The sequence below is a fragment of the Onychostruthus taczanowskii genome, unplaced genomic scaffold, assembly GCF_017590055.1.
Source record: "Onychostruthus taczanowskii isolate IOZ18803 unplaced genomic scaffold, ASM1759005v1 scaffold45, whole genome shotgun sequence".
Lineage (NCBI taxonomy): Eukaryota > Metazoa > Chordata > Aves > Passeriformes > Passeridae > Onychostruthus > Onychostruthus taczanowskii.
The window spans coordinates 7062120-7088612 of record NW_024502014.1 but is presented as its reverse complement, the minus strand read 5'-3'; the positions used below and the strand labels follow the sequence as shown (position 1 = coordinate 7088612).

Below are 26493 nucleotides of genomic sequence, written 5' to 3'. Positions count from 1 at the left end.
AACATCTCATCCAAGTCCTGGGACCACTGAAAGGAAGGGAAGAAAAGGTAGGTATGCTGTTGGAGGAACAGTGGCCAGCATTACCCAGCTCACACCTGTGGACTTGCTCAAACCTCTGAGCACTGCTATATTTAAAGATAAGACATAGTTGTAACCCTATTTGTAATGATGCTTTGAAAATATAACAAGGCAAACACATACACATTTCTGATTGCAGGTTAAGGTGGCACTTTAGCCAAATATGCACAATACTATTACAAGTCTCCTGACACAAAACATTTAAAAATTTTCAATATTGTGGGATATTCTGTTAGAAATTCTGTGTTTTTCCTGTCTTATCTCTTGTTGATTAAGTTCTTGTATAATTGCACATCATTATCAATATGCCAGCAGTCTATAAAGACAGCTGTAAGAGCAGAGCCCTGCTGCTCATGGGCCAGGACTTTGTGACTGCTTGGCAGTCACAAAGCAACATTTGACTTCCTGTTTCAACACTGCACTGGCAGAGCTGGACCTCACAGTCGCACACCTTTGTAAAAGTGTTTCATCTTCATACCTCTTCACTCTAGCAGAATGATGTTCATGATCAAGTCATGTCTATTTCTGTGTTTGAAGGAACACCTGCCAACTCAGGACAGAGAGGAGGCAGAAGCAAGACAAAGGAGGAATGTGCTTGCCAATAAACCAACAAATCATGATGTTATCAGCGACCAAGAAATGGTGGACAAAATTTTTGGGTTTTTACCTTCTATGATTGGAGGCCAAGAAGGACAAGCTCCTCTGGGTTTTGAGGTACAGAGCTGCAGACTGGTAATGGGTCATGCTTATCCCATGTGTAAGCCCACTGATTGTTGGAATTCCATCAGTGGTCAGTTCTGTTTAGTGAACTTCTGCACAGTAAAAGAATCCTCCAAATTAGTCATCCAGTCAGTAAGGCATCTCTTGCAGAGGTGAGTTCCCAAAAGTTTTTGCTCACATGCAGTTTAGCGACTATATAGCTTCAAACTTTGCATTTGTTTCTTTCGCCCAGCCAAACAGTACCACCCTCTGCATTTTGGCATCAACCTCATGCTCTGCTAACAGTGCTCTCAGTGATTTTCTGCCTGAAACAAGCTGAAAGTTCATGACCCAAGTTATACCATATTCTAGAAGGCAACATTCGTGATATACTTGTCCTGATAGCTGGAGAGATTGGAAGTTTGTAGGAAGAGGTGGGCAGAAAAGAATAGTATGGATAAGTACAGGATGTGAACAGTAACACCTGGATTTTCCATCAGCAATATTCTTGCTGAGGACCAAGACAGGAAGACCATGTGGAATGGATGCATCTCAGAAGGACAAGTTCTGTGTCTAAATGATCTGTTGGTAGCAACTGTAAATGGCTTTGGGATTAGCTGGAAAGGCAAATTCTGGAAGATCTGTGGCCAAGGGAAAAAAAAAAAAAACAAACTAAACATAAGCATATCAGAGTTCAGTAAAAGAAAATATGCTTCTTCCTCATGTTCTGCACAGGACTTGGAAACAAAGCCTAGCAAGCTGGAGGAAGTGGACCTGGACATGGTTCCCATGAGTGTGGAGCTAGAAGAGGAAGCACATGGTTTGGAAGAGTACACCTTCCCCAAGTTTGCAGCTACTTATTTCCAGGGGTCTTCCACACATACCCATATCCGGAGACAGCTGCGGCACCCACTACTCTACCATGATGACAAGGACAATGTGCTGGTATCTTGCTCCTTGTTGTTCATGTTGAACCTGCTCTCTCCACAGCCCTGGCTTTACAGGTCTTATCATCCTTGGGTCGTGGCTCTGGCACAGCCCTAGGAACCAGAGACTGCAGAGCCAAGGAGATAGTCCTGAGCCATAGCATTGAAAGCAGCAGTTCCCATCAGCATTTTTTGGCTATTTGCTGGCAGGCACTTCACACAAACACCTGCCCAGTGGAGGATCTCTGGTCACCTTTGTTCTTGCCCAAAGAGGGAACTCAGGGGTGTGTTTTGACTTCTCCAGACAACCTTTGGGGACAAAAATGGACTGGAGAGAAGAAGCATGAGAGCTTATCCATGTCTCTGCTCTTGTTAGGGTTGCTGGTTTGTGAGATAGGACAGAAGGGGGAGGGCCAGGCCTCCAATAAAGGTAAAGGAAGAAAATGCTCTTAATCTTAACAGGAAGAAATGACATGGAGCCATTGGTCCTGTTGGCATTGTCTGACTGTGCTTTCTTTTACTATAGGCTTCTCTAGCTGTGTGGGTGATCATCCTGAGGTTCATGGGGGACCTGCCAGAGCCAGCAATGTTTGCCAAGAGTGCCACCACCAAGAGCAGCTCCGTGATGACACAGATATATGACACACTTGGCAGGAAAAACCAGGTCCAGTTGAGGAATGACAGCCCAAATATGGTGAGACAAGCAGGCTATATTTGTGTTTTTATTTGCTTTCCTTGGTTTCTGTGCTGTTCTACCAAGAGTGAGAAAAGCAAAGGAACTCTTTCATGCTACTGTACTTGAAATGCCACAAGTGCAAAAGTCCTGGCAGGACACTCAGCTCTTTCTGGCAGGAGAGGAAAAAATAAAAACACCTTCACTTGAGCATCTTTCTGTCCTTAATGAATCATTCTTGCTGTGCATTCACCTGATTTCCTATAATGGTAATGTGTGTTGCAGAGAGAAGGCAGAAGGGATAACAAGATTTCTAAGGGGATTTCATCCCTGAAACTGAAACGGTCATCCAAGCTGACAGGGAAGGTAAGAGGTGGAAATAAATTGTATCCCTTTCTTCTTGCCTGAAACTCTGTCTTCACCTTCTGATAGATATTATGTGAGCAATGTCCAGCTGAGAACTTGTTTCCCTGCCAAGCCAGGGCAGCCCTTTGTGGGATACCTGGTGCAGTGTTCTTTGGATGTGATCCCCTTGTGCACTAATATCATCTGTTCTCTGGCAGAGAACACAAGGAGAAATTTATTACTGAGAATTGTTGGCATTACAAAACAGCTTGCCCAGAGGCCTGAGCAGACTGAGAACCATGTGCTTAGGGCTGTACAGGACAGTACAAGCAAGTTCTCCTAGCCAGGGATAGTACTGTAACAACACATTTAATGAGTTATCTTTAGAGGGAAGGGGGGAATATGGCCTGGTTCTCCTGCACTGAGCAGGAAGAGTTTTAGCCAGTAAGACAGAGAAGGAATGTCTCTCATATATGGGAGAGATTCCTGCTAAGAGGGAAGATTTCTAGAGAACTCTGGGGTTCTACTCTGTTTCTTTCAGGTGACAGAGCAGCTACGAAGTGGAGAAGAGGCTTTCCAAGAGGACATCTCGATCTCTCAGAGACCTATGTCCAACCTAGAAAAAGTACACTTCATTATTGGCAATGCAATTCTGCGTCCTGCCATCAGGTAGGAAATTTGTACCCTCTTCCTAGGGCCAGGTGCCATTGCATCAAGGAAATCCAGCATCCTTTTTCCACAGTCCTGGAGAATGACTCCCTTACTGCCTTTTCTGGTATTTTCCTGTTGCAGTTTAGGCCAGCTGCCTCCATGTATGGTTTTCTGAATATCCCACAGGTATGGAAAGGGGCAGAGCTCAGGGCTGTAAGTCAATTACACTTGAAGGTGGAGCACTGCCCTAGAATGAGGGAGGAGTCACTCAAGAAGAGTAAGAAATACGGAGTTAATGCGTAGTAGGTGGATGAAAGGTTTCCCAATAGCCTCTTTTTGAGCACTCAAGCAATGTCCCCGCATCGGAGATGGTCAAAGGTGTGGACTGCTGAGAGTATCAGACACTAAGGAGAAACCCTGACCACAAGCAGTGTGAGGCTGGACCTTGAGCCAAGCATGGTGTGAGAATACAGCAGAAGCTTGTTGATTCTGAGCTGACCTCATGAATCCTCTCCTTTTTTATCCTAAGCACTTTTCTGTAACAAAGCCCACGGATACAGGCTGTGCCTTGACCTCAGTCATGGGCTGCATTCCTCTCTTCACAGTCACTTTGTTTCAGTCAAGACACCCCCTAAAGAAGATTCTCTGCTGGCAAAAATTGCATTCAATCCATATATCATAGGCTAAGTACCTATACCTTGGTTTGTGTTTCATCAAATGTCCTATGAGGGAACAGAAAACTCATCCAATTTATGCCCTCTCACATCAGATTTGACAAATGTGTGTTCCAAGAGTCTAAAAAAGACAGTTTAATAACAGTTTTATTTGTGTGCAGATTTTTACATCTGTTTCCCTTAGGTCCTTGCTGCAGATAACTTGCATTTTCAGAAGCTTACTCTGAAGCGCTCCTTTCTCCATTTCTGTATAAGATACACTCCAAGTTTGTATATAAATATAAATAAAATATATAAATATGTAAATATATAAATACATAGATCTACACCTAAGCAGGGTGTACCCCATCCTTATCCCCAAATCCACCTACAAGCAGACAGACAAGAGCCATGAGCTACATCCCACATGCTGTAGAGAGCTCAGAGCAAGTTACACATCTAGACTCTTGGACAGCAATGCCATTTCACAGCTGGATGACCCAGCAGTTGTTTTTCCTGCACAGCCCCCTGCTTCTCTCAGAAGTTAATTCAGCATGGGAATTGCACCTGAGTAAGAAGGGGTGGCAAAAGGCTCTAAGCATGCCTGGAGCCTTTTCTATAACAAAGCTATTTCCTGAGGTGCTTTACAGGTGCTGTCTTAGCTGTTGTGGTTGAACCTAGCTCAGGTCTACCTCATCATGCTGCAATCCTGCCAAGCTTGCAGTCTGTAGCCAGAGACAGTTTAGACAGTGAATTATCTGTTGCTCTCACACGTTTTGTTACAGAGATGAGATTTATTGCCAGATTTGCAAACAACTCACAGAAAACAGCAACAGGAACAGCTATGCTCGTGGCTGGATCCTTCTGTCACTTTGCCTTGGCTGCTTTCCTCCTTCAGACACGTTTGTGAAGGTACACTGCTTAACCCTTCCTACTACAGCAGCTCACACACCTCAGCTGAGCTGGTGTCTTGTGTATTTTGATGTTTTGATGCTGACAGCCACATAAAATGTTTGGCTTCCAGAGTAGCTGGTGCTGTGGTTTCAGCATAAACTTTCTCATCTCATATGCTTATCTGGGAATTTAAATAAATTATTGCTGCATTCACATTTAATTTTTTTTCATTACACATCATACAGTCTGGATTCTGTTGTTGATCACAGCTCTCATTTTAGATCTATAATCTGCAAGGGATCTGGCAAATTTTAACCTTCCCAATTTTGTCTTTCCAGCCAAAGACAACCAAAGATGTCTCCAGTTACAACCCTTGTGATTAAATATATTCAGAAGGCCAGTACAAAATCACAGCCCTAAGTTTTATCAGTCCTTACCCTACATCTCTAAGCTCTAAAAAGTCCAATAGATACTTGCAATTTTATATTATTTATTAATTTCCAAGTTAAAATGGATGATAAATCCACTTCACCACAGGATAAAAACTCAACCTGTAGCTCCAACTTGACATCAGGCTTCCTCTTAGATCTGAGAGGCAAACAGGATCCATGGACGTTCATGAAACTTCAGCCTTGCTTTACCAACGCCCCAGTTCAAATAATCAATCTAATCATAAATGCTGCTAAATGGACACTACCTGGAACAAACCAGTCACAAGCCACAGGCATATTTTGACATCAGTCTTCATCCAAATTCTTGGAAGCATGCAGAATTCATGAAAGACATGACCATACCCTACCTCTAGGAATATTTTTAATCATTAAAATAACCAGGTGTATGAGGCATGCTTGCACTAAATACAGACACGTAAATACAAGTCCGTGTCATCCAAGAGCCATATAGACTCCAAAAGCTCAGTTTGTCCCCATTCATCTCTTCAAATGTCCCATCTTAATCATGGACTTCAGTTAATATTGCCAGAGAACTTGGTGGAACTAAAAGTATCAATCATCATTAGACCTAATCTGCCATTAGCCCTCTTCCCAACTCTTCCATTCATATGGCATGCCATAAGACTTCGGGTTGAAAACACTAACTCTTGCTCTAACCTAACCATAAGAATAAAGTCTCCACTACTCAAGTAGTTAAACATGGTGCATAGACTGACACAAATCTTCTCTCCCTTTGGACTGAAAGGTCTGAAGAATGAGTGAAAACTAAGTATCTCAAGCCTCCTTTTAAAACACATTAATTCCAACCCTAATCTTTACTACTTTCTGGTGAACTGAAAGCTAATGGGTTACTGAAATCTAGTTTATCAGTTGCAGAAGGTTTTTAATGTTTTCTGAGGATTAATGTATTCTAACTCCTTCTCCTGCTCTGTGCATGTAGTACCTGTTGAATTTCATCCACCACGGGCCCACGGGCTATGCTCCATACTGTGCTGAGCGTCTGAGACGCACCTACAGCAATGGGGCCCGGACTGAACCTCCCAGCTGGCTGGAACTTCAGGTAGCAACTCTCTTTTGGCTTAATTATATTGATCTGGGGCATTTTGTACTAGTTTTTGTAAGTATACTACTTACTTTGTAGTTATACTGCATTCACTAACCTGTAATAGCAGACATTCCTAAATCAAATAATGGAAATCAATTGCACAAGGGGATTGAAGACCAGCCACCTTGGTCTGGGCAGTTGCTTGGATACACCTCTTCTGGCTATTCAGTTACCCTAAATGCAGAAGAATATGTAAGCAGCAGCAGATGATTTGCAGGTGGTACCTCCATCCACTCAGGAACCACAGGCCAGAAACAACCTCCAGAGGAAAGCTCTTACTATCACTTTTGGAAAGAACTGAGCAAAGCTTATGCTTTTAAAATAAAAGGAAGAAGGGAGTATGATGGTGCTATATTGTCCTCCACTTCCTTTAAATGTCATCCTAGTAACTAAAAATCATGCCCCCCATACCTTTCAAGTAAAGACCTCAGTTCAGTTCCTCCCTAAATCTCAGGGACCCTATTGTTTAACACACATCTTCCTGGGCAGTGTGCTTGCTGCAGGCCATGTCTCCACTGATGCATGTAAGGCTGTTCCCAAAAGTCATCAGGACAAATGTGGCTCATGAAAAGTCTATCAGTTGGCACTGTTATGTGATTATCAGCTCTACTGAGCTGTGAGGAGGAGAAAACTTGAGTCCAGTGCTACTCCAGGGATGTAATTTATATTTACGACTCACCATACTTTGAAGAAACTGTGTGGGTGTTGGTGATTCACTTAAAGATTGTGGACCAGGTTGTACAGGGTGTGTTGCTCTTAGATCTAAAAGCTTACTTCATTCTTCAGAAGAAAGTAAGGTTTGTCCATAATTTTTTTCTCTCATTTAACTCTGACTTCCAGGCAACAAAGCAGAAGAAACCCATTATGTTTAATGTCACCCTGATGAATGGCCAAAGCATCACTGTCCCTGCAGACTCTGCTTCCACTGCCAAAGAGATCTGTCAGTTCATAGCAGATAAAACCAAACTGAAGGATGTCTTTGGGTTTTCGCTCTACATTGCTGTGTTTGATAAGGTAAAGTTTAGAAAAATAGAATGGAAGCTCCCTTCTTTGTCTGTGGAGTTGCTGCTGCCCACCCAGTCTCAAATGAGGACTCCTGAATTCTGGAACACCCTCAACCCAGTCCTGCAGTGAAACTAAATCAGTTCTGAATCCCAGCTGGATCTCAAGCCTGATAATCCTATTCTGCCTTTCTCTTGGCTCATCACTCGGCAGTTCTTGCTGCAGCCCTGTAAGGTTTCCTATGCCACGTAGCTGACTAGTAAAAATACATCCACTTACCACATACAACTTCCATACTCATCTGCTTACCTTTCTGGAGTTTTTCTTCCCGTCAGGAGAGCAGGAGCCTTGTGTTTGTGGTCCTTTGGGCAGACCCGGGCCAGGCATGCCGGTAAACGCAGTGTCCCTTTGCGGCAGGTCTGGTCGCTGGGCGGGGGCCGGGACCACGTCCTGGATGCCATCTCCCAGTGCGAGCAGCTGGTGAAGGAGCGGGGCACGCACGAGCGCCACGCGCCCTGGCGCCTCTACTTCCGCAAGGAGATCTTCACCCCCTGGCACAACTCCCGGGAGGATCCTGTCGGCACTGATCTCATCTACCACCAAGTCATCCGGGGTGTTCGCTTTGGAGAGTACCGCTGTGAGAAGGTGATCTCCTGATTCATCCTCCTAAAGAGACAAAACTATATTAATGCTTCCCACATTAAAAAGCAGGAATATGAACTGAGTTTGTAGTGGATGTGAACAACCCTTCCCTTCTTAATGAACAATCCCTGTGTCCAGGTCATTGTACCAGCTGTCACACTGCCAATTCTAATTAATACTTTTTCCTTCCCTTCAATGTGGGAGCTTGGAGGCATGTCCAAAGGGGCAAATTGGGTCGTACTTTAAAATATCTTTGCTAATAATCTCTCTGATGTTATGATTTTGTGAAGTTCATCCCTCCTCATGCTGCGTGACTGTTAAGTTATCCAGACAAAAACTGAGAAAACCCCATTCCTAAATGCCATTTTAACATCCTTCTAGGCCTCTTTTAATGGATTAATTGTTTCAGGAAGAAGATTTGGTGGAGATAGGTGCAAAATATTGTTATATCCAATTTGGAGATACCATCCACAATGAACTTGTGCAGAAGGTGCTCCATGACTGTATTCCAGTAAAACAGCTGAAGTCCAAGCCCCTGGAAAAGTGGGTGAGCCTTGTAACCTATGCACATGCTAAGGTAAGAGGTTTGTCAGGCACTGCTGGGTAACCACTCTCAAGCACCAGCTTCTGCTTCTTTCACCATTTTTATTTATTAATAGTCTGTAGGGGAAGAAGGAAAACCAGCTCAGTTTGTAGATTCCAAATAGCTCAATAGGTCTGGGGGAGCAGAAAACCTTTCCACTCACAATTCCATATGAAGAGCAAGAGGGATGAATAAAAATGTACATTTAAATCTCTGAATAGAGTCGCTTTTAAGGCTCTATTTTCCATCTGATGACCTAGTCAGGATGGGCATGCAATGAAGTACTGGTTTTGATCTGGAAAGAAGGATTCAGGATTACCTGAATTATTCCACGGCATCCAAGGTGTGTTAGACTTTGAATAGCTCAGATAGGTCAGTGAGGATTTGAGGGAAATTTGGAATCCAGATACCTGTGGGCATGGTTAGCTGCATGTGGGTCCCTGGAGACCATTCCTGATTTACTTTCTCCAAGTTCCCTTGACCCCAGTAACAGCAGAGGATTGTTGGGATCTCTGGGATTGGGCTTGTTCTTTATTGTCTGCAGATCATGCAAACCAGATTTTACTGAGAAAACCTTGTGTGTGTTTTTTTCCTGCAGGCCCCATACACACAGGACCATCTCTCCTCTCAGACTGTGAAGGAGCAACTTGTAGATTTTGCTCGCTTTCAGTGGCCTTTGCTTTTTTCCAGATTCTTTGAAGTCACTAAGTTTTCAGGTAATACCTGGAGCCTGAGAGTAGAGGACAGATAAAAGATGAATAGAAGAAGACTTGTATAGCATTGATAAGGATTTTTTTTCTGTATGTTCAGGACCCAGCTTGCCTAAGAACCACTTCATTATTGCTATAAATTGGAAAGGCATCTGCTTCTTGGATGAGTCAGAAAAGCGGCTCCTTGAGCTGACCTTTCCAGAGATAACTGGCATCCACACCAACAGGTGAGGGCTCCAGAAAGACATGATCTGAAGACGGCATCTCTTCCATTCTCAGAAAGGGTGTACCTTCTCTGCCACCTCCTTAGGTGATTTGATCTGTGCCTGGAAAGGTGGTTTAGTCTAGGTCCGGGAAACAGAAAGGGAAAACTGAGCACCCTGTAAAGGAAATACTGAGAGGACTGGATCCTTCCAGCTGGTGTAAAGTGATCCTGTTCGTCAGAAAGGTGTAAGGAAGCACAGGCAGGCATTAAGACAAGAATGGCCCAAATAACTGACACAGTTAAGCCACTGTCTGTTGTGCATGCTGGAAGATCACATATTTCTTGGGTGTCATGGACCAGAAGAGGATCACTGAGAAAAGCTGTTAACTACTGCTTGCTCATGGCACACATCCTTGCATCAGGTCACTCTGAGAAAAGGGTCTTACATACACAAAAAAGCCCCCTGTGAGGACTGCCAGAGATTTAATTAGTTGTTGAGTTACTCCAAAAGAAGGGTGGTTTTTTTTTTCTATATGAAAGCACTTTTGTACAAAACACGGTGGAATCCAGAGCAAAGCTGAACCACTTCAGTCCTTCATACCTGCCAGCTCGTGGGAAGTAAAATTAGGAACTACCAATATTCACTGTAAGGGAGTTATCTGCAAGGAGATGTGGGTGCCTTGGCTGTGTTTACAGATGGGTCTGTAAGTTCTTCAGATGCTCTGGTAACAAATTGTTCAATAATACATAGGGCAGTGAAATCATTTGGACAGAGCTGCACTCTTATCACACTTCGTGCTGAGGAGTTTGTCCTGACATCTGTAAACAGCATTGTCATTGCTGAACTGGTGGTGATGTTCCTGGAAGGACTGAAGAAAAGATCACAATTTGCTGTGGCAATGCAGGAGAAAAAATCCCAGGGTAAGTCTCAAACTTTTATACAGGGTGTGGAAGAAATCATGAGAGAATCCACAGCACTTGTTTGAACGTACTCAAAGAGGAGAGGGAGAACTTCATCAAGAGTCCTTTTGCTCCAGGGGGTTGCATCAGCACAGCAATGCCAAGCAATGGAATTCAGTAGCTTTGCACACAAATAACCTTTCCTTCCCCTTTTCCTTCTTTATGTATTTTGTTTAGATGATATAGTGTCCAGGGACTCAGTTTGGTTATAGTAGGGCTCTCTGGAAACACTTTGCAGAAGAATTTCACAGAAGCAGTAAACTGGAATTTCCTGTAGAATAGATGTAGCTCAAACAGACATGCACGTTTAAAATGTAAACATTAACTTCAACTCCTTACAACTACCGAGTTCCTTTCCATGCTTTGCTGCCAGTCTAGACACAAAGTCAGCCTTCATGTGAATCAAACTGAGTTCTGTCATTGCCCTCAGTGGATCAAAGTCAGGGTGTCAGAGGAAACAGAAGTGATTTCTTTGAAGTGTTACTGGAAAATTAGCCATATTTACACAAATCACTTTCTACTGCTAACTGAATTCAGGCCTTCAAAATACAATTTCCTTGTCTTTCACATTGCAATCCCTTTGCATTTTCTCAGACTGTCAAGCCTGAACAGTACCCCCTTATTCTGTTTTCCAGAAGATCCTGGCATCCTGTCCTTCAAGAAGGGAGACTTGCTAATCTTCACCGAAGACAAAAGGCTGGATGCAGACTCTGGCTGGATCTGTGCCCAGAATGAAAGGACAGGCAAAACAGGGAATGTATTTTTGGAAGACATCTACATCATTCCTTCCCTCACAAAACCCTCTAGTCAAGTGCTGGTAAGGAAAGCTAAGCATTCCATGTGAAAAGACTGGAAGAAGATAAAAATGTTAATATGCTTCAATTTATAACTGGAAGATAATTGTCCCTCCAAAGTTAGACAAGTTCTATACCTCCCATTGAAACAAAGCATTTAATTCTGTCCTCTCTGAAAACAAAGCTAAGTCTAGCCCAGACTTTAAGGAGAAGACTGCAGCTGCACAAAGGCAATGCCTTTAAAAACCCCCAAAATCCATTCTATTCACCATGGGAGATTTCAGTGCCTGCAACTGGTAGCAATTAAGGGGTATGGGTGTGCAGTTTAATTTTCCTGCATTCACTCTGGACTTGAGTGGTAATCACATAATGCCTCAAGAGAACCTCTGAGTGCATCAGGTAACTTAAAGAGAATATGGTCTTTTAGGGAGCCAAGGTTTCTCATTAATGACTCTGCTAGTAAGTTTTGTCTTTAGTTATGAGGATTCAGTATTTTGGACCCTGTGCTAACAGATAAAAAGCAGAAAAACTGGTGGCAAAACACACTAGAGAGAAACAGATGCATTGTAAAACATGTGTTGTGCTTTGGATAATCACATACATTTTAATGTCCACTACTGTTATGTCTGTATAAATTGCTTCTTTGAGTCAGCTGTTCCCAGCTCATTGAGTCTCTGGAGATGCTGCTTTTGAGACAGGAGGTCTCGGGCAGCACACAGGGCTACCTGCTGAGTAATCCCTGACAGTACATGCAGACACCTGTCTCCATGTGGCATCTCTGTGTGGCTGTGTTGTTCCAGAGTTTGCTGATGATGTCTCCAGACCAGAGGAGGACAGCTTCACAGAACTCCTTCATGGAGGAACCTGAGGAAGAGGATATCAAGGTGAAGCCTTACACCCTGGAGGAGTTCTCCTACGAACACTTCAGGTGAAGCTCTCTGTGTAGAGTATGCCCTAGAAAAGGTCTTGTTGATCAGTAATCCTTAAAGCCTATTATGTAATGGCATCTCCAACTTCTGATTGTGTTTCTTCTTTTTGTTCCCTGTAATTGTGACTTTGGATACAGAGATTCTGGCCCATGGCCTATTGTATCTTAAGTCTGCAGAAATGCGAAGGGGAGAACTGACTGGGCTGGCTTCTTCCAGCAGGCTCTATTCTTACTTCTCACTCTTTCTTCAGCACTTACCCACTAGTGAGGATATACAACACCTCAGGCTTCAGAAAGTAAAGGGAAAATTAGTTTTCTAAAAACCCCTCTTTTTTTTATTTTTGCAAGTCTCCTATCTTCTGGATATACAGGAAACTACATCTCCCTGCTCTTGTTGATCTGCAGAATCAAAGGAGATCTGAGATCACTATCTTGTGAAAGAACAGATCTAGAGATACGACTTTATGATAATGACCTCCTTTGTTCATAGCAATACTGATCCAGTAATTTTGTGTTGCTTACCCCTGTCTTCATTCAGGACTCCTGAGAAGGAATCCATCAGCAAAGCTGTTCTCCAGAAATCCCGTGGGCATAGTCAACTGTGGGCACATTCCAAGGAGCCTCTGAAACAGCCATTGCTGAAGAGAGCATGCACAGACCCTGATCTTCGGGATTTGGCCTGTCAGGCCTTCATTGATATCCTTTCTCTCCTCTCTTTTGGCATCTAAAGGGGAAGGAAGAGTTAGCTAGGTCGATGAAATCATGAAATTACTTCTACTGAGATATCTCAGCCACCTTACAAGGGATACATTCGCATAAAGATGGAGTGGATCAAATCTATTTCCCTTGTCTATAGGGAAATGTTCTAATTTCCTCCCAGTACTCCACAGCTACTGATGGCTCACTAAACTAATAACATGGCTTTAGGAGTGAGAGAGATTTACTGCATATGCCCAGAGAATGCAGCTGCTAGCACAGTACAAATCACAGCCAAGCAGCAGCTGCTGCAAAGGGAAAGAGGGTAAGGGACAGACAGGGAACATGCTCCAGACCTTCCTCCCAGTATTAGCCACTTAGACATCAACAAAGTCACTAAAATGTTAGGATCCAATGAAACTTCCCATTTGCCTTCCAAATTTTCTGCTTTTCTCCTTAGCAGCACGTTCACCCATCATGAAATTCATGGGGGACTACCCCTCAAAACAGGCACACTCCTCCGTGGAAGTCACTGACCAGATATTTGTGCCAGCTATCCAGGAGGAGGTCCTGCGAGATGAGATTTACTGTCAGATTATGAAGCAACTGACTGACAACAGAAACAGGTATTTACCTGGGTGCAAACACCCGGCTCCTGCAGAGCCAGGCCTCAAGTGCATGCATCAGGAACCCTTGCTGCATTTGTGATGCAGTGGGGGCAGGGAGAAGGATAAACAAATGTTGGAGTAACAGCTTCCCTTCTCCCTTTTGCTTACCTTTGTGGAGTGCTCAGGACCCTGGCAGGGAGAGGCCAGAGAGCACCATCAATCATCTCCCCTGAGCTGCTGCTTTGCTCCCATCAGCATTCCATGCTCATCTCCTTGTGGTGTGAGGCAGGCAAGGTGTCACTGAGGCACTCCTGCTCCCCAAGCAGTCTGTAGGGGAAACATGGCACTGCATAGTCCTTGCATCCCTTCAGTGACTGCCCTGGCAACTCTCCATTTAAATTTCCCAATGGCAGCATTCCCCTCTCACAAAAACATAGTTCACACTGGACTTTTACCACCAGTGAATAAATACTTTTGAGTAGTTTTATTAATTAGGTTACAAAACTGTCTTGCAGAACAGATTGGTTACAGAGGCACCTGCCCACAAGAAAGTCTCTGAAACAGACTGGTGTTTTCTTCCCCACTCACAAAATGATAATTTTATCTACTTCCAGGGAAACTGAATTGCAAAAAGCAGCTTAAAATAATATTAATTATTAACAAAATTGTTTGTCCATTTCTGGATGCATTCTGTTTGTTTATTTATTTTCTTTCTTCTGTTCCACAAGTATTGCACGTAGTGGAATTTTCATCATGTGTGTCACTGTTGAATAGTAAATTCCCTTGCAGGCAGTGAATCTTACAGGCTATTTGATGCATAGTCTGTAACCATGGTGCCAGTGCCATGCCTGATGTATTCCACCAATGTGAGTGGGATCACTGATGTGGAAAAAACAATGCTTGAAAGCTGGCTATTTGCATACACTTTCATTAGAACAGCCAGAGCAACAAATCTTTCATCCTTCCCAGGCTGCTGTGTTGTGGACCATGTCCTGCTCTCACATAGACACAAACACCACTCTATAGAGTATAAATGAGATTAAAATAGTCTGTCTTCATCTGCAAAATTAGAACAGCAAGTGGGAATAAAGAAACCAGAACCTCTTTATTCAGTGAAGTCTGATGCCCTTTCAGAGTCAGACATGCTGACTTTCCCAACCAAAACCACTTCACACCAGTGAGCATTTCAGAGCAATCCTTGGACACAGCTGAAGTGTGTTCTGCTCCTGGCTTAGAGGTAGAATGACTGACCACCTCATGGCTGCAGAGCCCTTCTTAATGGTGAGGGCAAGGTGCCAGAAGAGCTTCAACTGGCAGATTTCACAAATGCAGAGGCTGGAAGAACTGGATTTCCACCTGAAAGGTAGTACCAGCTTGATCTGAAACATTTAAGAACTGCATCTACCTCACTACATAATGCTACCAGCATGTTCATTTTTCAGAACAGGAGTACATGTAAGGGGAAGCCAGTGCATACAAAGTGTTCATGCCCTGAGCAAAGCTGGCCAGTGCAGAGGGCAGGTGAATTCATCCACTAAGAAACTAGGATCTGAATACATATGAGCTCGAACACCAAATCAGCAGTGGCTTTCCAAGAGGATGGTACCAGGGTCACTGCTGCTAAGATGTCTGCTAAACTGGAATTTATGTTTATCCATGAGATCTGCATCTGTCATGAGTATTTCTCATGCAGAACTTTGCAATGTCTTCACATACAGGCTGTGGTTGTTGCACAGCAAATGAATGCCAGAGCCTGGGTGAAGGCTCTGTTGATTTGCAGCTCTCTGCACAATGGGACCACAATGGGAGAGTATTTCTCTTCCCTGTAGCTGGTGTGTGGTCGAACAGAATTATATGTGTCTGTAGCAGAACTGTTGGCTTTGTGTTCTCAGGTACAGCGAGACCAAGGGCTGGCAGCTCCTCTGGCTCTGCACTGGCCTCTTCCCACCCAGCAAGTCACTGCTCAAACACGCCCAGAAGTTCATAGAGACACGCCAGAAAGAAACACTGGCCCCAGAGTGCCGTCGGAGGATTCAGACGGTAATGAGGTAAATAATCTGGCGTATAACCAGCTCAAAGTGTTCCAATAGCAATAATCAGGTCCCAAAAAACACATGGGCTAAAACAGTGTGACTGTCACTTTCCTTTTTCTCTTTACATCTTGGGGTTTTTTTTAAGTGATCGTTATTTTTAACTTTCTTTATGGACTTTGAACCATTGAAGAGAGGTCTATGTCACAGTTTCACTTTTTTCTTTCAGAAAAAACATTTTAATTTTTTTTTTTAAACAGCATTTTAAAAAGTTCATCCCCACATATAATCACTTGACTCCCAGAGCTGGGTATTTCAAACATCCTAAAGGGCATGCAGCTTGGAATGATGTCACTGATGATAACCTGACCTTACTTTTCTTTGTTGAGACAGCATGTCCTTGTTGAAAGGATCAGTACAAGCAACTCCTATTCTTTGAAAAAACCAAAATGAACAAAGTCCTGACTTCTACCAGGCTGGTCACAGCAAGGCACTTCTCCATCCACTTGGCAGGAGTGTTCAGCCCAGGCTGAAGCAACAAGACCACCAAAAAAATGCTTCTTGAGCTTCCAAATGAGTTGTCGTTCTAAGGGACATGACACAACCAGAGAGAGGGGAAGGGCTAACAGGATTTCAGGAAGGATCAACTGAACTGTAGGGAAAAGATTTCCCTAGATTCCTCCAAGCACTGGAATAACTCAGCTTGCTCCTCTGAGAACAAAGCTTTGGCATCGAGGTTGACTCCAGCCTTCTCCCTTTTGATGGTGTTGTGATTTACCACTTGCCTGCCACAGACCTCATCAGTAAAGAATCTGCCCAATGATTTCTCCTTCCAGCTCCTGCATTTTTCCCTTTCCCTCAGGCTGGGCCACGTGTTTGGTCTGTGAGCCCCACGGGTCAGGCTCTAGGGGAACACTAACACAGTGGATATCCCCCTTGCAGTGGATGGGGTTTGGCACTGCTGGGGAAATGTCACCACACACTGAACTCGCTTTTGAAGTGTCTGAAAAATGCATGGCAAGGAATGCTATTCATTGTTTATTTCTATGGAGAAGACTTAAAAATTCCTGCCTCCCTATATCATGTGCTATTCATGCCCTGTTGAGCTGTACAGAGCTTCTTTACAGGGAGCAAATAGGGAGGGGAAAGCAGAATGGGCTGCTTGGAAGGAGCATTTCATTTGCTAAACTGTCCCAGGTCTGAAGCCTGGGGGATGGGAAGTGAACAAAGACAAATCTTGTCTTCTAAGAGTGGTTCTTTTCCTAAGATTAAACTTGCATCTGCTTAGGATAGAATAGAATAAACTATTTCAGCTGGAAGGGATCTTCAACAATCATCTAGTCCAACTTCTCCCTGTAAGTAACCTGGTCTCTTTGGACAGGGTAGAGCAGGCAGCTCAAAGGATTGACCTAAATACACACAGGGGAACCCAACTGAGCCCTTGGGTACACACCTTATCTGCCATAAACCACTTTACAGCTTCACCCCCAGAATCCTGGCCAGGGAATCACCCTGATGAGTGTTAAGCAGATCTCACTTTGGCAGTGAATTCCTAGCTCAGGCTGCATGGAGAGGTGGGTAGCCCTATGCCAAAAACTGCTGCAATTCCTTGAGCTCCCAGGGCCTCCCTCTGATGCCAGGTCATGAACAGGTGACTGAGTAGGGCAGGTCCACACTTTGTACAGTGCCTGCACAGTACAAAGCACATATTGTTCAGCTTGGTCACAGTCAAGTTTTCCTTCTCCAAATGGAAATGATCCTTTATTGAATGGAAAAACAATTAGTTTTCAAATCCACACAATTAAAGCTTGGATCCAGATTAACCTTCTCCTGAGAGACAGACCCCATGTGAGAGGCCCATAAGCTATGGTGTTCAAAATACCTGAACAGCCTGCTCTGTGCCACTGAGGATAGGAACTTACCAGCCCCAGGAGGTAATTTGCTAGGTATGTTCTAACTTTAACTATGTCAAGGTTTTTGCATGACTGAGACTTCAGAGCCAGTTCCTTTGCTGTAAAAGGCAGTTCTGCTCTAAGGTCTAATTTCAAAGAACTGGGTTTGTACAGTTTAAGCACCTCCTAAGGCAGTGATTGCACTCCAACTCTCCTATAAAATGCTTTCAAGCGCCCTCCAGATCTTTTTGATACTTGGGCTCCAAGTATCAAAAAGTATCCAAATACTTATCTTTTTGCTGATGCAGGAATTAAGTAAAATGTATTTCTCCTTGTAGCCATCATATTCACATCAGTAAGGAAAAATGCTGCTGAATCCATAGAAGAGGCAATGGTGCTGGCTAGGAAGGTGCCTTCTTCATGCAACCTCCTTGCAGAGCAGAACAGACTTTCACTTTACATGCTAATAAGACCCTCAGTTTCTTGCTGTTAATACACTGAATTTGCACGGGGGTGGAGGTCCATTGGAGCCTGCCCCATCACAGAGTACTGGCATTTTGGAGGGTGCCTGCTGTTTGGCTGGAATACTGTTGTTCATTTCCTCAGTGATTAAACTGGTGTCTCTTATGATGGTGGTGGCATTTTCCAGGAGTGGCTGCAGGAAGTGGGCCCCTCATCCTGTGGAGGTTGAGGCCATCTTACAGAACAACACTAAGATCTCACATAAGATTTGCTTCCCCAACGAAACAGAACTGGTGAGCACTTGTTTTCCCAGCCTTGACCATTATTCCAGCCATGACATGCTCATCCAGGAGCATGTGCGAAGACATTCAATATTCTTATTTCTTCCTGCCCTCTGTGTAACAAGAGTCTTGTTCTCTCATAGACATTTGATGTGGGAACAAACACCAAAATCCAGACTCTGTGTCAGAACATTGCTTCCAAATTGCAGCTGCACTCCTGGGAAGGTTTCAGCCTCTTTGTGAAGATTGCAGACAAGGTAACTGCTTCTTGACTCTGGCAGGGTAGCCAGGCTGCCTCTCCTCTCTTAATATGTATTTTTTACCAGGTAGTATGTATTTATTTACCAGGCCACCTAAACAACCATACGAAGCCAAGGAGCAGAGCAGGTGATTAATGCTTCTGTCCTACTGAGGGGATACAACCTTAACTTGAACCTTTAGCACCTGACAATTACTTTCAGTCTCTTGGAGGGGCTGGATGGAGATGCAGAGGTTCTATCATTCTGTCAGTATCCAGGTGGCACTAAAAGCAGAGATGCAGGCTTTCCAGCAGCTGCTAGGATGGATGCATACGGCTGGATTCAACCCTTTTTCACTCAGATTTGCCCAGATGTGCTGCACGTGTACAGTGCCCACTAGGATTAGGGAAAGCAGGGGCAACCAGCACCAGTTAATCACTCTCTGGTTTGCTGGGAGCCTGCCTTGCCTGAGCTGAATCTTGGGCTGGCTGTCTCACTGAGAGGTCCCTTGTCTCTGAAACCGCGATTAAGGCAAAAGCAGCACTGAGCCCTAGCACAGGGAGTTTCTGGTGTGCTGCCTTCCTGAAAAGAGAAACCCAGTACGCAACAACACTTTACAAAGAGAGGAAGACTGGGAATTAGGTAGGCATCTTCACCTTGATTTCAATAAGCAACCTGGAAAGCAAAAAGCAACAGAAGATGCAACAAAGATCCCCATATGAAATATAAGTAAATTGGGCCTTTCTCCTCCTATTTTTCTACTTCCTTCCTGCTGTAACTCTGCCCTCTCACTGTTGACAGGGAAAGAAAATTCAGCCTTATATTTGGGTATGTGGCACAGGCAGTATTTTATATGATGTGCTAACCCCTCCTTTGTCTCCTCATCCTTGGCCTCTGCAGGTGATCAGTCAGAATGAAGCAGACTACTTCTTTGACTCACTAAGGCAGGTGACAGACTGGAACAGAAGGAACAAGCCAGGAAAAGATGGTAAGGAGAATACCAGCATGACAAGAAGCTGCATGAGGTGTTGTGTTGAATTGAAAAGCAGCTGATCCATCCAGTAGGATTCACTCCATCTTGGGAAGTGTTTAGCAGAGTCTTGTATCTTTTTTGTTTGTACATACATTGTTAATGTCTGCACCAGCAGCAAGATCCAGTGACCTGATGCAGCCAAGCACCGGCTATCAAAAACACCTGAACATTTCTGGGGGGGATCTCTCCAGAAATTTTAAATTGGTACAGAAGATTTTTCTGCCCTGTTGTATCCAAAACACACAGCTGGATACATGTAAGTTAGATAGGTCGATCCTCAAGTACTAAGAATCAGCCAACACATGCAAATAGGTTCTTTACAGAGTGTCACTCACATTTTTTGAGTTGTTAGAAACTTTTTAACCAGGTTATTACCTGGTGATACCCAAACATGTTATATTGTCAAGAAACCATTTTGTTAGAATAAAACAATGAAATAATAATAACAACAGCAATTCCTTCCACTTAGCATCCCCCCTCCTCCCCTCCCACCCATAATATACATTTTGAAATCAATATCAAACTCTATATCAATTTGTCCTCACCTTTGCATATTTCAGGACAGCTGAGGTTCAACTCCCTGAAGCTCTGGCTATGTATCTAAGACCTTCTAACTTCTCTTCCCTCAGCTGATGTAGCTGCTAGGAGCTCTGAAAATCACAGTATAAAGATGCGGGTGCAATAAATCACAACTCATTTGTAGAAGCACAGCCATCAGGAGATGTATTTGCAACTGATTAACAGAATTTGGGTGTACTGCACACCAGCAGGCAACTGTCATGAGCACCAATAACACTCAATGGTAGTCCCTCAACTTCTACTCCATCTGATCATTGTATTAGCAGTGTCCAGGACCTGAAAACGGATAATTTCTTTTGCAATTTAAAATGGCTTTTTGTGTTGTTTTGTTAGCAATTTTGTTTGTTACTATTAAAACTATAATTACTTTTCTGAAGAAATTCACAAGCCATTTAAAAACTGTAGGACTATCAGTAACACAGAGAACACTAACAAGATCTGATCTCCTTAGGGGCTGCTCTGTCTGTGGCCTATGAGGTGTACTTCATGAGAAAGCTGTGGCTGAATGTCACTCCTGGCAAGGATCTGAAAGCTGATACCATTTTCCATTACCACCAGGTAAGCAGCTCCCTAAAGAAGAGCTATCATGTGTTACCTGAATTTCTTGTAAGAAATTAAGTCTGTAGGAGTATTACTGTCTCCCTCTTGAAAGCCTGCATTATAGAGCCTCCAGAAGAATACCTCCTCCAGAGGGGGCACAGCTCAGCCTCAGAACAGATTTCTCACAGGGTTCACAGCTTAGCAATACTGAACATGTTAAGAGTACAGCTCCTTTACCTCATTGTACTGTGGAATTGCTTGTCTTGCTCCATAAATCAGAGAATCACAGAAAGTTTCAGGTTGGAAAGGACCTTTAAAGATCATCCAGAGAACCTTCAGAAGGAGCTAGAAGTTCTTAGGATGTCCTTGGAATGCGTTTGGCAAGACTTGCATCCTGACCTCACACATTTAGAATGTTTAAGTCAGTGTTTGCTTTAGCCCATTCTGTCTGGATTCAGAGCTGGTCTCTTCCAGGAGCTGCCAAAGTACCTCAGAGGCTACCACAAGTGCTCCAAGGATGAAGCTGTGCAGCTGGCAGGGCTGATTTACAAAGCACGCTTCAACAACGACCGCACGCAGCTGGCAGCCATCCCCAAAATCCTGAAGGAGCTGGTGCCAGACAATCTGCTCCGAGCAGTGACACCTGATGAATGGAAGAAGGTAAGAACATCAGCTTTCATTAGGCATATTACATTTACAGAGCTTTAGTAGAGAAAACACACTGAGCCACACTACATTTTTGATCTGATGGTCTTTGAAAGTACCCTGGGGGGCTGGTATTGGGTATTGCTGGATTTGCCAGCAGGATAGCAAGAGGATTTACCTCTTACAATCCAGATTTACATACTCTATAAAAATTCTGCAAGTTATCTGCAGGCCTGGATTGCTTATCTTTCTTGGAGATACTAATCTATTTCTAGCACCCAGAAAAAGAGTTAGAGATAGGAGAGCCAGTGATGGGACTGGGAAGTTGAGGATATTGGACAGAAATAGAAAATTAAGATGTCTCATAAGTATTTCTTGCTAGCAAATCAATCTCCTTGCACCATGTCCATGCTACTTACAGCAAAAAGCTCTTTTATCCACAAAAAGGGCAAGGAGGTTTCAGCAGGTACTTACCACTTAGTCTGCTGAGAAAAACACAGGACATTCTTTCAAATACAAAGGGAAAATTCACCCTCCATTTTTCAGGCAAAGATGTAATTTGTGTCTGTGGGTGTTGAACACTGCCTTCCTGAGTTTTATCTCACGTTGCCCCTCTGCCCTGAAGTCATTTCCTCAGGCTGCTGGGCTTCCTTCACCCAGCAGAAGAGTAAGGAACACTGGAGGGTTCTGGCTTCACCTTGCCCCACGGCATAGCAGCTGTTTTAATTTTCAGTTTTCTGCTGCTGGGGCAAAAAACCTGACAGTGGTGATGAGCTGATGCTGTCTTTAGTGCTAAAGGCAGGCATTGGAAACCTGCTCGTCTCCAGCTCAGCTGGCTTTGTATTCTCTTTTCCTAAACAGAGCATTATTGCAGCATATAGTAAACATGAAGGAAAAACTGTGGATGAGGCCAAGATTGCTTTCTTGAAAATGATACACCGGTGGCCAACATTTGGATCAGCCTTTTTTGAGGTGAAGGTAGGTTTGAAGGCCTGTGTGAGTGGATTTGGTAGTAGATCAGTACCAAGGGATACAGACTGACTATAATCCCATATCTGAAAGTAAAAATATATTATAAAGATGAATTCCTGTAATCTGTAGAGGAAAACTCAGTTCCTTCCAAGTTGGGAGATGGATTCTTTATCCATTCTAAACTATGCTTGTTTTTTGCTGGCAATGTTGTTGCTCTAGTTATAATACCTCTACTACAATTGTGTAGTAGCTGCAGGGGGCTAAATTGTCCTGTCATTGCTCTCCACAAGAAAATGCTGCCAAATCTTATCTCTTTGGTGACTCTTCCCTCAGAGCAGAACAGTACACATCCTCTCATTCTAGAGGGGATATCACAAGAATAATTTCCATGTGTTACCTTTAATTTCTCCTCACTAGGCTCTTAAATGGTTTGCAATCAATCATTAAGGCTGTTATCAGCATAGTAAATAATGGACCTGGTTCTGCTGTAATGTAGCATTTGCTCAAGTCATCAGTATATGGCCAAAATGTTTGTGTTCATTTGGGAAAGAGAACAAGAATGACTGGACACTGTCAATGGTCACTAGGCCCCTGATAGAGATAATTTCTCAATTTTCTGCTTTTCTTGCTGTGTTACTCATTTAAAGCAAGCCTCGGAGCCCAATTTCCCAGAGATTGTACTGATTGCAATCAACAAGCAAGGAGTCTCACTGATACATCAGAAGACAAAGGTAACAGCTGCTTCTCACAAGTCCATCTAAGGAAGGATTGAACAGACCCTGCTAATTTAGGGACAGTGATAGGACCTTGCTCAGGAATGACAGGAGAAGATAGAGGCTCTCTAATAATTTTTTCTGTGTGAAACTGAAGGAAATGTTACTGTCTCAAATAACTTCTTTGCAGTTTCTACTCTGGAAAGGAATAGGATAGAGCATCTCTGAAAAAAGACATGGGAGTCATGGTAGACCTGGCAAAGTGTAAGATCAGGAAGATGGATGGGCAGTGCACCCAGGAACCTGCTTCAAAAAATGCTTTGCAGGAAGCCCCAGCTATCTAAGAGACCAGGCTGAATGGCCATGTTTAGCTGCAGTCTAACCCAAACAGTCTGGTCTTACCAAGGTCTCAGGAAAAGGGAGTATCACTATTTGCTTTCAATGACCAGACAAATTAAAAGATAGGTTTAGATGATTGTAAATCTAATGGCAGTGTGCTAAGGCAAAGATCAATATATAATGAAAGGGAGTCTTGTGTGTGATTAAGATTTACCTGTTTGGGGAAAATACAATATACCAATAATCTGGATGCAAGAAACACTTTGATCCATGATTTTTATAAACGAAGAGGGAAAGAACAAGAATTCTCTGGCTCTACAGGTTTTCTTATGTAACAGACTATTTTCATTTGAGAAATGTTCTACAGATCACTTTGTTTCCCCTTACAGGATATTTTAGTAGTTTACCCCTTCAATAAGATCTCCAACTGGAGCAGTGGGAGCACATATTTTCACATGACCATAGGGAACCTGGTACGAGGAACCAGGCTCTTATGTGAGACGTCTCTGGTAAGAAGAGTTTTGCCAATTAAGACACAACAATATCCTAATTTTTCCTTTCCAACCCTGATTGCTAAAAAAGATGGTGTGAAAACAGATAAATACCAGTGCAGCATTATACCAAAATAATTGTATCATATATACAATAATTATACCAATTATACCACAAATACCAAAAGCATTCACTGCTGTGTCAATAAACTGCCATTTAGAACTGGTTCAGTTCATATATAATGCTATCTATGCAAAGATGCATGACACAGGACACAAGGAAACATAGTAATTTCCCAAATTCTTCCCATACATCAAAATTCTACCATTTGAGAAGACTGCAAAGCTACATAGAAACTTTTTGTCTTACATGTCTGCCTCCAGTTATGTAGTAATGCCAGCCTTGTAAGACTTCATATTTTCCAGGGAGTTGCACCATCTTTTTAACAATTAGTTAAAATAGGTAACTAATAGCTTCAGACTATTCACAGTCTCAGAGAAGCATCACTGTATTAATATTTAAAGGTAGGTTTGGAAAGATAACAGATATTTAAAGGCTAAATACTCTGACAGAAAAGCTCAGATTCTTAAATACAAGAATCTTAAGTACAAGTCAAGCTGCAGAGTGAGTACCAAAGAGACAGCAGAGCTATGGTCTGTAAAGTCTTGGAAATCTATGAAAAGCAGAGGAAAGAATGGATAAATTATAACTAAAACAGGTCGTGGAAGAAAAGATGTTCATGTAAGGAAGAACCTGAGAAGATGATAAACAAGGGAGGAAATGATAGTTATTTTTGCTTCTGGAGCTCCCTGAGAGTTTTAAGACTGTTTTCTTCCCTGACAGGGTTACAAAATGGATGACCTGTTAACATCCTACGTACGCCTGCTCATGAATGCTGTAAACAAGCAAAAGAACCTCCCAGGCTGAAAGTGGAAATAGAGCCCATCACCTGTACTTGTGCCAAACTCCCTGTAACTTCATATCCCAGAAGAAATGCCATTTAAAAAATATGAATCTTGTTGATCGATCTTCTGATCACACACTGAGTGAACTGAGTTGCTGAAACACTACAGCAAGAGAAACTCAAGTGAGCATGTGCTTTCAAATATCTGTAACACTTCTATCTTAGATGTAGTATAAGAATTCCATTCAGATACTGGATTTACAGAAAGTTTAGATGGACTTTAATGTTCTGTGGGAGTGGGAAAACCCTGTGAGGGCCCCTTCTAATAGCCTCAATCTCCTCCATTCAGAGACAGACACACATGAAGAGCTGTCTTCCTTTTGGAAAGAAAATGCCCCTTTATTGTACACGCTCTTACCAAATGCACAAACTTCATGAGTCTTTGCAAACAAAGGTAATTTTTTTCCTCCTCTGGCAATTTTAAGAGTGGAGAAATGCCCTTTAGTAGTACATAACTGGACAGTTTGAAAGGTTAAGATGCTGTCCCCTGACTTACCAGAGCATTGCTTAAATTAGTCTTCTTTCTTCCACATGTTATAATGCTCTTGGAAACCAACAACTGCTTTCTACTGTGCAGTATCTAGTAAGCTCTGAAATGAGTCTGGGGTTTGGGCCCATCACTTTTAGTTGCTCCTATTTCAAGATATAGATGAGCTATTCAGTGCAAATTGGAATTTAAGAACTCAGTCTAACAGAGGTCTGTTGAAAAGAGACTTTTCTGCTCCACAAAAATGTTCTGTTTGGAGTTATGCAGACATTCCCTCACAAGACAAGAATAATAGCTTTAATTTGTCCTGATCTTTTCTGCTTCCTGTTTAGCAGACAGCTTGAGTGGTAAGATTTGATTCAGCACTTGTTCATTCCTAAGAGCTTTGTAGAAACACAGCTTTGGTGCCACAGGAACCAGAGTGTGCTCTGAGTGTGTAAAGCAGACACAAACTATGGTGGGAGCAAGCTTAGCTGCTTCCCCCTCAGATCAAGTACTCCTCCCTCACTCCCAGTGAAACATGAACATGTCTTAAAGCATTCACACCAAGTTCCTTGAGACACAATCTGGCAGTGCTGGAAAAGCAGCTCTGCCTGATCTCTCAACTTTGCCAATGGATGCACAATGGTTCTCTTGTTCCCTCAGACATGTGTGTGCAAAATTCAAACGCTGGTGGCAGTTTTGTATATGGGTGGCAGGGAAGAGCCCACTCTCTTTGTGCATCTAAGTGAGTGCCACACCTGTCAGAATAGCTGATCTTTTTGCAAGCAGTTAGATGCTCCTGCTGTAATGTCCATTGCTGGCAATGGAAATGCTGGAGTCTAATTACCCAGTGGTTTTGTCACCCAGTGTCTGATCTAACTAACTAGCTGTGAGAAATGTTCAACACTTCACCTGTATAAAGAGAAATCTTGCAGCCAAACTGTATTGTTTCTGGTTTTTAAATAAAGATGCAGAAAATCAACCACAATGTCTTTTTTGAACTGAGTGTTTGCTCCAGATCCAAAATCAACCCAATATCCATTATATCCTGGAAATGATCACAGTATCCCATCTGCTCATTACCTACACAACACAACTTGTACAACACAGCCACGAAAAGGGTGACACCCCTTTCTGCACATCCTCATCAGCCAACACATCACCACAGAAGCAGCACAGGTCCAAAACATGAATTCACCACAACAGTGCCTCAGGTTTCAGCAGTCCCAGAGTTCCTTG

General features: G+C 43.0%; 2 protein-coding genes across 2 annotated transcripts in view; one reads left to right on the top strand and one right to left on the bottom strand.

Annotated features, from left to right (window-relative positions):
• The first annotated feature begins 6305 nt into the window (after positions 1-6305).
• Positions 6306-26398, top strand: MYO7B (myosin VIIB). Its single transcript, XM_041414526.1, is given in 21 exon segments — positions 6306-6431; positions 7317-7490; positions 7896-8123; positions 8530-8697; positions 9302-9419; positions 9514-9640; positions 10370-10539; positions 11214-11395; positions 12173-12300; positions 12839-12996; positions 13469-13622; positions 15497-15652; positions 18176-18281; positions 18413-18526; positions 19409-19496; positions 20572-20678; positions 21135-21320; positions 22167-22283; positions 22925-23008; positions 23719-23838; positions 24665-26398. Coding segments are annotated over 21 exon segments (2895 nt in total). The 3' UTR covers positions 24749-26398.
• Positions 21168-26493, bottom strand: part of LIMS2 (LIM zinc finger domain containing 2) — a 40260-nt gene continuing 34934 nt past the window's right edge. Inside the window, exon 10 of the mRNA XM_041414536.1 lies at positions 21168-21303. The gene's annotated coding sequence lies outside the window, so the exon portion shown is untranslated. The remainder of the gene's footprint in view (positions 21304-26493) is intronic.